We start from the raw sequence: 12613 nt of genomic DNA, 5'->3' as shown, positions 1-12613 counted from the left end.
CGATTTTAAATGGCGTTCAATTTCCTCTGGCTATTGTTCCAAAGAGGGAGGAGTATCCCAAATCCAGAACTTTGTTTTACATATCCTGGCTAAAATCAGCCTAAACAGCTCATCCTTAGATGTGCTCATTCTCAAGCAGCAGCTTAGTAACTATATTTCGAGTGACCAGATTTACTGAAAAATACAGACTGTTCTCAGAACTATATTATTCCACAAGCCCTCCTCCTCCCCCTCAAAAAAAACCAACCCCCCCCCCCCCCCCCCCCCCCCCCCCCCCCACCACCACAACACTGTATATATAGTAAGTATTTTGGTCCAGTAACCGTAATCTGCTCTCAACTTTGTTTATGTCTCAAGATAAATACAGTTAATCGGCTCTGTGTTATGATGGCATTTGTGTATTATATAGGGCTATCAAACGATTAAAAAAATGAATCATGATGAATCGCCGTTTTAATTGCGCTGTTAATAGAATACCATTTATTTAAACATTTTTGGACGTTTTCTATATTTCCAAATGTATTGATTTCAATTACAACACACAATACAAAGTGTATGGCGCTCATTTTATATTATTTTTATTACAAATATTTGCACTGTAAAAAACAAAAGAAATTGTATTTTTCAATTCACCTAAGTACTGTAGTGCAATCTCTATTGTGAAAATACAACTTATATGTAATTTTTTTTTTTAAAATACACACACACACACACACACACACACTGCACTCAAATATAAAACAATGTAAAACTTATTTACCTTGCAATGCTGGCTACAAAAGTGCAACGTGAATGCCTGTTCTCACTTTCAGGTGACATCAAATAAGAAGAGGGCAGCATTGTCTCCCATAAATGTAAACAAACGTGTATGTCTTAGTGATTGGCTGAACAAGAAGTAGGACCGAATGGACTTGTAGGATCTGAAGTTTTACATTGTTTTGTTTTAGAGTGAGTTATGTAACAAAACAAAAAAAATCTACATTTGTATGTTGCACTTTCATGATAAAGAGCTTACTCTACAGTACTTGTATGAGGTGAATTGTAAAATACTCTATTTTTACAGTGCAAATATTTACAATCAAAACAATAAAGAGAGCACTGTACACTTTGTACTGTGTTGTAATTGAAATCAATATATTTGAAAATGTAGAAAAATATCCAAAAATATTTATAATAAATTTCAACTGGCATTCTATTATTAACTAACAGTGCAATTAAAACGGATATTAATCATGATTTTTTTAAATCAAATTAATTTGTTTTGAGTTAATCACTTGAGTTAACTGCGATTGAGAGCCCTAGTATTATACCTTAAATGTTTTCTACTTGGATAATTAGCATATGACCTGTTAAGAGTTCTGTGTTATGGCCTGGAAAAGAGACAAAATTTTAGTTTACACAAGGCAAGCAATAGTTTCCTGAACACGTTCAATTGTTGCATTCCTCCAAAGATAGAATCTCTTAAGGAAAACTCAGGTTTGTATTACTTTTTAAGCAAAACAAAAAATTTAAAAAGCTATGTGTTCTTGAGCTATAATTTTCAAAATATTACTGAGACTGTTGATTGCAAAATAATTTGCCAGATCTTTCCTCTTCTGGAATACAAGCACTACCCTTTAGGACTTGCCTGCTCTATTGCTTTTAAAGGTATTTTTAAACCAGTTAGTGATATAGCTGGCTCTAAATATTATTCGTTTCCATACATGGTTAGCAGTCATGCTTACAAGTACTGACTCATGACATATACAACCTGGTTACAGGAAGATAATTAATACTTATTTTGCAGAGAAGACAGGACCTGCTAAAAGTGCCTGGTTAGCAGGTCCTTCCTTCCTTGCCCTGTGGAGCAGCCCATTCCAAAGTGAATTCCTCATGTCCTCTGGCACGGTGTCCTCCAAGACAATAACAGTTGCCCAAATTTCAACAGAATGTAAAACTCTGTAGGAGTTAGGCAGCATGATGGATTTGGGATTCACATACACGACTAGTACATGTGTGCTGTGACAAACTTCTAAGGACACACCACAGACTGGTTACAAACACACTGTGCTATGGACTGTGTAGAAGAGGGTCTCATTCTTGAGGCATTTTATTCACACTATTTCTAGCATCTAGAATCCTTTCAAAACTTGTGTTTTTTTTTTTTTTTTTTTTTTTTTTTTTTTAAAACACATCCATTCTATACCTTTATTTCAACAAGTTGCATGACTTCTGGGAAGACTTCAATGCAGTTGGAGTGAGCAATCACAGTATGCATACGTCTACAGTTCATAATGGTTGTTGGAATGGCTTTCAATTTGTTCCCACTAATATCAATTTCTTCCAACTCCTCAAGCTTGGCCATTTTACTATGAAAAGAAAGAAAGGAGATTAAGGCATTTTTTTTGTATGTACTCTTATTTTTAAATTTTACGCTTAGCAGTGGTTTTTTTTTTTTTTTTTTAAATTGTAGGCCCATACTGTTGTAAGAGATCAGTGTCTGCCATCTTTCCTATCATGTCATGTCAGCAAGGTTACATCACAAGGCCTCAATTGTTCTATTTTGTGTCGTTAATTTCTTAATTTAAAAATTCTTGGTGTTTATTTCTATTTTTTGTTCATATTTTTCTCTTTTAATATTAGTTTTTTCTTTTCCTACTCTATGCTCTTTCCTTACCTTTCCCCTGGCATCCTGCTTCCATTCCCTCTCGCAGAATGCTTGCTGAGTTCCCCTCATTCTGTTGCTCTCTGCAGAGCAACATGTATTCTCACTCTTCCCCCCCCCCCCATGTGTTACTCCCTGAAAGCAGTGTGCTAGGGAGGATAGGGAGGAGTGGCATGTAGTGCCCTCGTACCGATGGGAGGAAGGAAAGAATTTGAAGGAAGGGGTGAGATGGGGCACTAGTGTCAGTAGCCTGGCTGTGCGAAATGTCGTATCAGGACAGATATGATATACCTTCTGGAATCTGGTGGCACCCCAGTCTTACACTTGGCTTGTCCACACTTAAGAGACATTCTGGATCAAAGTAGGGTGTGGATTTAAGCGCAATAGATAATCCAGAATAGCGGACACTAATTCCACAATCAGAGTGTCTTTTTTCTGTTTTAGTTTAATCCACTTCGAAAATGCATTACTCTAATCTGGAAAAAGGCACTTATTCCAAAATAAGCATCTTCATGATGTGCTATATTGGAGTAACTATTGTGGTCAATTTTGCCATGTAGATAAGGCCTCGGTATATGTGTGGAAAGAGACCAAGTTATGCTAACTATGTGGAAACAGCTTCCGGATTTCCATAACGTGGCTGTGATAAGAGAGTGCACTGATTTTCCTTAGTTGAGAATAGCACACAATCTCTAGAGATAAATTCACAAATTAACATACAAAGTGCATTCGTTCCTGCGTGCAACATGAGGGCATGTAGTTACACACATTCAAGTGGCAATGGACAAACCCACCATTATACAGGCAACGCGCACATGCACTTAAAAAACAAATGCAACACTCCAATTTGTGAACAAAACCTTGCTATGAAAATATACTCTGCATTTTCCACTTAAGACTGCTTTCTAATAAAGAGACAAGCAGCATTAAGAAGTTACTTACCTCGCAGGAAAGCTCTGTAACCGATTGTAGGCCATATGCAGGATCTTCAGGTGTGGATGGCCCGTTAACAAGGGCACACATTTATCTGTGAGGTTGTTATTGGTCAAATAAAGTTCCTGTAAGATGCTGTTGGTCTCTTCAGAAAGGGTAGATGGAGGAAGTGTTTCTAGTTTGTTGGCAGAGGCGTTCAAATTTCTCAAGCTGCAAAACAAGATTGTACATGTAGTTGAGTTACTGTATTGTTCATCTTTCTTAATTTATAAACACCACCACCAGAGATTTACAGAATGTTACATTCAGAAGCAGAAAATTGCAGGAAGTGGTCAGAAGACAGTTTAGTTTTATACACGTAAAGTAAATTTCCATTTAAATTGTTAAATTAAGTAGTGAGAGACTTTGGCTCTTGGAGGTAGCATGGATAAAAAAGCATTTTCTAGTACCATAGATGGCATTTCTAATGTAAAGTATGAAACGCATTATGGAACATCTATTTACAGCATGGGAAAGCTGGTTATACAAACATGCAAGGTAAATAGTAAAGATGTACCAGGCAATAAGGGCTGGGTGGCTTAGGAGTTAAAACTTTTCACTTCTACATCATTGTTTAAAATCTGACAGATACCAATAGTGACAAGAAGTGGTTACTATTATACATTTGTTTGGTGGCCTATGTGTCTAAGTTCTTGATGGGTACATCTTATCCCCAGACCAGGACGCCTCTCCCCTCAATGCTCATAGCCAAGTAGTTGGCATTCTTAATTATTTCTGCAGTCCTAGTTGAGAGGCCAAGGACTGAATAAGCAGGAAAACTGAGTCCTTCTGCCTCCCTCAAAAAAGCTTTTGCAGCCCTGGGATGAGATACAATTGACACTGGTGTGGAGAAGGTTGCACTGCCTGTGCTTTACCTATATAGATCTGTAGACAAGGAACTCATTTGTTTAAATAATTTTAGTGCTAGACTGATACATACAGTAGTCTCAAGGGATATCTGGCAAATAGATACAATTCTTATTGGAAAAATATCTTAATGCCACATATATTTTACAAGACAAATGGAAGAACTTTTTTCCCCACTATTTACTTTGCAAAGAGACTGCCTTCAGGAACACACTTTGCTGAATAATGAGGGTGTGTGTGTGTGTGCACACGCAAATATACAGCATCCAGTCTCCTGAGATCAAACTGCACTGTTCTCATCAACTAATGAAAAATGACAGCTGCAACAGTCGAAGTTATTTTCAAGAAACAGAAGATCAACTATGTTAATTTGGTAGACAAGAAAGCAGGTCAGTACCCATAAAACAAGGGAACAGAACACAAATTAAAAATATAAAGTATTTGTGTCTGACGGAAGAAGCAATACTGCCTGATTTATTTCATGAGAAAGGTATGAAATATTGATAAAACTTTCTTTAGTCATCCAACTACATGAGGATTCACACCAAACGTTAAGGTTTATTAATGAATGAAACGGATTTCCAAGAGAATTCACAGCTGCAACCTGTTGAACCTTGTCCACAGAAAATAAGGGTTTACACACTATAGAAAAGTCACACAGAATGCTGAGGGATTAAAAATTCTTTCCATTAAAACAAAAAACTCCAGGAGCTCTGAAGAACTGAAAGTAGGTTAACTAGTTTACACAGATTTCAAAGGAGTCCACTAACGCAGAAAAACGCAGCTTAAATCAACAGTCTCATTTGTTATTCACAGGAGCTGTATGACTTGCTGGAAAAAGATTGCAATTGCAAGGTTTTATTTTTATTTTATTTTTTTTAAAACAAATCCCCCCCACCCCTCGACTTCATCCTTTAGCAAACAAAAATACATTGTCTGTTCAAAAATGGATTACAAAGCATAGGCATACTGAACCAAACATAAATTACTTTACTAAATCACAAGAATGCACACCTAATGCTAAAATATGAGAGGTTACTGTAATAACTTACGTTGGCAACAGCATTCTTTTAGTCTTCTCTTTTCTCCCCATACAGTATTTTATCAGGTATGATCAAATAAATTCTCAAATTAAAGGTGCTGTTAGTGATTTAACAACGTTTACAAAGCCTAAACATTCCTGCAACCACCATTACTGAATGGTCGGTTTTGAAAATGGTTTAGGCTCTTACCACTGAGCAACCACCTACTTCCTGTGCTGCGCTACTACAGTTGCAATCAGTAGAGCTACTCAAGCTTGATCCCCTTGGAAGAGAGGTCTGGCAGTACAGCTTTCTTGCGGAAGGGGGTCTCAGCCCTCCACCTGGTCCAAAACTGTTCCGGTGACTTTCAGAGCACAATGCCAGGCACACACATTTGCAGGGCCTGCAGCAGAGAGTGGGGTTTCATGGGGATTTGACTTGTGCTGTGGAGAGAAGTAGTGCTTTCTTGGGGACCAAGTTCTGCTGGCATAAAGGGATATCCTGCTATTTTACTTCATTTCTTGTAATATGCAAGGCTCTAAGTGCCCCTGTTGCAAAGGTGTGTCTATTACTGCATGAATCCAAACACACAGTAACTATGCAGAAACCCTAAAGCAGAGGGGTTAAGCTATTTGCACGCAGCAATTCTAAGGCAGTAGAGCTGGTCGAAACTGGAATTTCTGTTCTGTGGAAAATTCTGATATTTTAAAATTTACACTGCCCTTCCCACTGTTTAGAGATCCACAGCCTGGGCTCCTCTATGCCAAGCAGAATGCTGGCACAGTCTTTCCATGCCGCTAAAGATTGGGATCCTCAAATCTACGCTCATTTGTTCTATCCTCCTTTCCTTTGTATAACAGTGTTTTTTTTTTTTAAACTTGAGTGCACATAGTTACAGTTTCCACATTTGTGGTTAGGATATCAGATCCTACGTTTTTCATTCTCCTTCCCCCCAACCCCCCCATTCTATAACTTAGATCACCACTGCTCATTAACATTCCTCTTTAGAAGATGTCATTCCAAACTGAGGGTATGTCTACACTGGAAACTTCAAAGTGCTGCCGCGGGAACGCTGCTGCAGCAGCGCTTTGAAGTGTGAGTGTGGTCGTGCGCAAGCGCTGTGAGAGCTCTCCCAGCACTCCTGGTAATCCACCTCCAAGAGGGGATTAGCTCTGAGCGCTGGGAGCACAGCTCCCAGCGCTCAGAGCCTGTCTACAGTAGCGCTTTAAAGTGCTCAGACTTGCTGTGTTCAGGGGGGTGATTTTTCACCCCCCTGAACACAGCAAGTTAGAGCGCTATAAAATGTAAGTGTAGACAAGCTCTTATACTGTTTTTTGGGACACTGAAGGATTCATAAAAATGCTCTGCCAGCAATTCTGAACCACATACCCATATATAAAAGGACAATATTCTCAGAGGGGAGGACTTAATGAACGAATGGTTTGAAATAATGTAAAACAACATTAACTCTAAACTAGTTGTACATAAAATAAGTTGATAAGCGTCCACAGATAAATTTCCATCATGCTGATTTAACTGACTGGTCCTAGTCAAGGCTATCCCGAGGCTACGGCTACACTAGAGAGCTTGCAGTTGCACCGCTGTAAGCTTTTAGAGTAGCCACCCTCAGCCAATGGGAAAGAGCTTTCCCGTCAACTTAATCAATCCACTCCCAGCGAGAGGTGGTAGCTATGTCTTCAGGAGACACTCTCCCCACCAACATCATGCTGTCCACACTAGCGCTTAGGTTGGTGAACTTATGTCGCTCGGTGGGGGGCCTTATTCACACCCCTGAACGACATAAGCGGCAGTGCAGACATAGCCTGAATCCTTAGAATTAATCCTCAAACCTCCATTTGGCACTGCCAGCTACCACGTTACATTTGTTTCATGTTCCATCAATGTCCTCTGAGGCCACAGTGCTGGGAATTAACTTAGATACAAGTATTGCCATCTTTCCAGTGCCTGTAGTCAAAAACCGTTCCATGTGCCTGCAGATATCCCACTCATATCACTATCAGATGGAACCAGAATGTCAAGCATGAAAGCCTAGTCCAAACTTAATTGTTTTTCCTTCAGACTCCACCCACAAACACACCACGCTTGCAGTTGAAAAAGTACAGCATCAACTTAAGAACTTGATTCCACTACTCTCATACATACCAGAATACAATAGCCAGGAAATATGAATTAACAGTTACAGAGATAAAAAAGAAAACAAGTCACTGGCAGCAACACAGGAATTCTGTAGCTTTGACAAAGTGCAAGGTTACCTCTGGGGTAATAAATATTGAGCTCCAGTTGGAACAAGTCACCTTCCGTTTTATAGGGTATTAGGCGGATACCTTTGATAAAGGGTCACTTATTTTTTTTCAACCACACACCTAGGCAAAATATAAAATTGTCCCAGAGAACACACACAATCAGGATAGGGCTTCACTAATTCCGCAGAAGTAGATCTCTCAACATGTGTGCAGTTTACATAAAGTGTTAAACTACTTCAACTAAAAGAGTGATTTCATCTTGAAAATCTACTTACTACAGGAGAGGCAACAATCTTCAGTTAGGAAAAATAATTAAGAGATTCCAAAATATTTCTATTGGTATCTAGCTGTATTGTATTCAAGACATAAATTTGGGTAAAAATCCTCAAATTTGTATAGTATCTTTCTCCCCAAAGTATTCTGAAGCATTTTATAAACTTCACAATGCAGCTACCAATGGAGCGTAACATGGTAGCTGTTTAGAAATGCACAGCTATATTGTGGAATTGTTTAAAATAGCAAGGTAAAAAAAGATTGTATCCAATAAGAAAGACAGGAAATTTAAATTAAAACAATCCTGTTTAGCTTGCAAACAGTGACATATTCAGTCAGAGGTGGTATAGCTGCAAAAACACTGCAGAAAATTAAATGGAAATCAGAAGAATCCAGGCCAATATGTACCCCAAGTATTAAGATCTCAGATGATACAAGTTAGAAAAGGAAACCATTTTAAGTATCTGTAAAAAATGCTCTCAGTATATGAACATCTAATACCATCTACAGCACAGAAGTGAAATGGAAACAAGTTCCATAAAAGGGAAAATCAGGGAAAATAAATACTAAATAGATACCAATCTTGCAGAACCGACCAATTCTGGCATGACGGTTCTAACTGAGAAAGGGGTGGGGAAAGTACATCCCAATCCCCCTCTGAATCATCCTACCAATGGACCGCCAACAGTACACTATCCAGATCATCTCATTTCTTCCTTAGCTCTTGCCATTTTACCTATCTCCCCTTCTCCTGTCCCTCATGCTCTTATTCCCTAATCCTCCAGTGAAACTGCCTTCCTGTCTCCAGAGTATCTGTTTCAGTTGATCATCTTCAGGTAATGAAATAGGAAGAGAGGGGAAGATGATAAAACTATGTTAAATTATGTGCAGAAGGTTTGGGTATCAATCATTCAACTTGTCATTCCCCGCTCCCTCTCCTGATACAAGAATTACGAGCATATGCAGCACCAGGAAGTAATGGGGAATGTTATGGTGTGACTCAGTGGTGCACGGAAGTGGGATATATTAAGTGCTAGCAGTATCTTTTTTACATCCAATATTTTCCAGCTACCCAGCCCTGGTGTGGGATCAGCACCCAGATGAAGCTAAAACCTGACATGAAAGATGAACACATTCTGAAGAACTAGCCCACATATATCAATCGTCCTCAATAGACACCCTACTCTCAACAGCTGTACGATCCTAGACTCACCACTGATGCTATATACTCCAACAGAACAGCTGCCAAAAGCATCTTTTACACCCAAGTCTGGCCAGGAGCCTTTGTCCCTCATCTTAACAGAGGGATTCATGTATGTGTGAATTCACACAGGCTTGATTGCTGCTACTAACTCAGAAGTAGAAACACTGAAAAAACTCTACCTAGTACTAGAGTACTAAGAGCCCACATGTGAAATAACACCGTTACGGTGAGTATGATATTCTAGCATTCAGAATGGTGGGTAAGTCAAACATCATCAGTGAACCTGGTTACAACTCAGTTGTCTCCATACAGTTAATCACAGTTCCAATCTGTAGCACAGAACAGAGTAGACTTAATACGTGACCAAGTGAAAGCCTTGGAGCCAAGTTTGTAAGCAGGTGTATGGAACTGAATTGTAACCAAGCTCCGTGACATAGCTGTATTTAAAAATGTGGCCTTAGTTTAAAAAGGTATTGATCTACCTTGGGGACCACCTCTCTCTCAGCAACCAAGGCCTTCCTTGTTGGATGAACTCCTCAGGAACAAATGGATCTTTCTAGGACAAGAGGAAATATTTTGGGCAGCCGTCCCATGGCTCTGGAACCATACCAGCTAAGAATGATTACAAACCTTATTGCTCCCTCAAAGAATCTTTGCCATAGCTTTCCCAAAACAAGAGGAGAACGAGGGGACAATAAGGTTTGTAAGCATTCTTAGCTGGTATGGTTCCAGAGCCATGGGATGGCTGCCCAAAATATAACATTTCAAACCAATGGGAAGTCCAAGGAGACATTGCTACATATGATCCACGCTACAAATTTTAACTGGATCCAGTGACTGTTTTAGGCTCCAACTATACTACTACCACCATCAACTCCTACTGTCTAATTTCCCCATGCAAAATCAGTCTCCCTGAAACCTGGTGGCTGGACTCCATCTTTCTTAGTCCCCTTCTTACCACACCTATAGGTGCCACTTTATGCTATCCTGAGCTGATATTGTTTATAGTTACAAAAACGGATATGCTTAATTGCTTTTGCATCTGCCCATATTATATTAATATACTGAAATGTTTTGCATTGTGTGGATCTATAGTTTAACTTGAAGCTGACCAGTGACCAGACCGAAAATTTGTAGAAAAAAAATCAGACAGACATAAAAGGACTAAAGGAATCTGGCCACTACCAACAAATGAGGAAGCATTTGGAACTTGGGGTTATTAGAACCCAGATGCACAGATGAAGGTTAGACACATTTTCTGGCAGTTTTTCCACCAACCCTAACATCCCTAGGAATTCTCCATTTTCATAGAAGCATCTGCTAGTGGGACATGAATTGACTATCTGTCGATCTCTGTAGTGCTCAACTCAGCCAAGGAAATTCCTACCAACATGATCAAGATCTATACTACCATCAGTATATTCAGAAGCAATTTCTGTCTTGTCAGCTGAACTTAGTTTCACAGACAAATCCTTAGGAGCTTATGGTCTAGCAGACATAATGGAAGTTTCTCCACAAATCTGATACTGTAATAGTTTAAAAATAGAAAACTAATTTTAATGAAAACTAGTGCATTACATTCCTAAGCTCTATTTGCCAATTGAGAATACAAATTTTGTTTTAATTTTTGTAGGAGTTTGAGGAGGATGCCATTAAAGGTTTGCTGCAAAACAGACAGAAGTTGGTAAATATCTTATTGTTTTTCACGATGCACTGATTTTTCAACATGCATTGATGCACTGATTTTTTTTTGTTTGTTTTTTCAACCAGGTGTTGTGGATGCTAAAAACAAACGCTGTGTTAAAATTAAGGCACCTCAGACCCACTAAAATCCAAGGATACCTGGAGTTCAAGGAAGATGGAGAGGTCTATGAGCTGAATCACTTCTTCTATCATCTTCCCTTGGAGGGTATCAAAGTGCTATACAAACAAAATCCATCTCCACAGACTCCTGGATGTAGGTCTCATTTTATAGATGGGGAAATTAAGGGCCTCTGGGGTATAATGATCTGCCCAACATCATATGCTGTAGAAAGACTGTGGCAGAGCTGGGACTTGAAACCAGTTGTTTTAGCACTCACTCCTGTGCTTTAATTACATGGTCACAGGGTGATGCTGCCCTACAAAGTAGTTTGAGTGAATTTCAGCCATACAATTCTTTCAGTTCATGTTTTTAAAATCAACTCCAACTTTGAGGCCTAATCTACACTGGCCTTTTTCTCAAAAAACGGCCACTGCTACAGCAGTGGTGTGGGCACTAATAGATCAGCCAAAGTGTCATTTTTACCATTGTCTCATCTGTATCTTTTCTGAGTAGGGTTAGATGACATGGTAACTACACAGACCCAGGATACGTCTACATAAACGATCCAAACAGTGGAGCTGCGAAGGTGTTAAGAAAAATTCTAAAGTAGACAAGGCCTGTATATCTCCTGCAATAATACTTTACATCACTAGTATCTAAAGGAGAGCTCCTTTACAATGCATTGGGATGTCTAGGTAGCAGAGGGAAAATATAGAACCTTGAGGGGACCTAAAGTTGATGTAAGCTCACAAGGGAAGAGAACATTTGGAATCTGTCATATACATTTTACTTTAAATTCTGAATTTTCTGATTGTTTATTTCCGTCAAATGTTGTTATGATACTTAATGTTTTTGCAGTTGAGTTTAAGATGTGCGTATTATGGTACAATCTCCACCTGCAGCTTCTCTATCTTGCCGCAAAATGGCATTAATCTGCATTCTAGACTAACAGATGGTAAATCTAATTCAGAAAAGGATTACTTCCCTACTCCCCCCCTTTCAGACATGTGAGTAGCTTTCTGAAACTTCTATTTCTTCTTTTTTTTTTTTGCTCTCCAGGCTTGACTGAGTAGATTTTCTTTCTTTTAAAAAAAATCTTGAGTAGAAATGTATATTCCTGTTTGGGGGGGAGGGGGAGATTTATTTATTTATTTTACAAAATGGATCTATTCTTGTGAGCACTTATGAACATGTTTGCAGGATCAGGCTCTATGTTCATGCAATGTTATGGTTGAGATTTTAGATGTACAAAAGACAGGAAGTTCAAAGTTGTCATCCTGCATCAGCAACTATAAATCTGTCCTTTTGCACACAAAATATAGGTAATATTTTGCTTTACTATACAGGCTGTTAAATTTACTGCAATAAGTTACAGTTGCCCTGGTAGCCATATTGTTGTGTTTCCTAATTTGTTAATTGTGTGTTTGGTGGCTGCAAAATTTCAACATTAATATCGAAAAACTACATTGGAATAAACGGAGCAAACCTGGCACGTACATAGTGCTAAATATGGAGGGCATACTGCAATAATTTAACTTTTAAAATCAAAACTCCATTTCAGCT

General features: G+C 38.8%; 1 protein-coding gene across 1 annotated transcript in view; it reads right to left on the bottom strand.

The window, feature by feature from the left end:
* The window catches only part of PHLPP1 (PH domain and leucine rich repeat protein phosphatase 1), a 218789-nt gene that overhangs the window by 24160 nt on the left and 182016 nt on the right, over positions 1 to 12613 (bottom strand). Inside the window, exons 11-12 of the mRNA XM_034762095.1 lie at positions 3587 to 3787; positions 2186 to 2348 (exon numbers count right to left, since the gene is read on the bottom strand). Coding sequence (XP_034617986.1) covers positions 2186 to 2348; positions 3587 to 3787 — 364 coding nt within the window. The remainder of the gene's footprint in view (positions 1 to 2185; positions 2349 to 3586; positions 3788 to 12613) is intronic.

The sequence above is a fragment of the Trachemys scripta genome, chromosome 2 (assembly GCF_013100865.1).
Source record: "Trachemys scripta elegans isolate TJP31775 chromosome 2, CAS_Tse_1.0, whole genome shotgun sequence".
Classification (NCBI taxonomy): domain Eukaryota; kingdom Metazoa; phylum Chordata; order Testudines; family Emydidae; genus Trachemys; species Trachemys scripta.
Note: the sequence above shows the minus strand (reverse complement) of the source record. Positions and strands in the feature narration are given on the sequence as shown.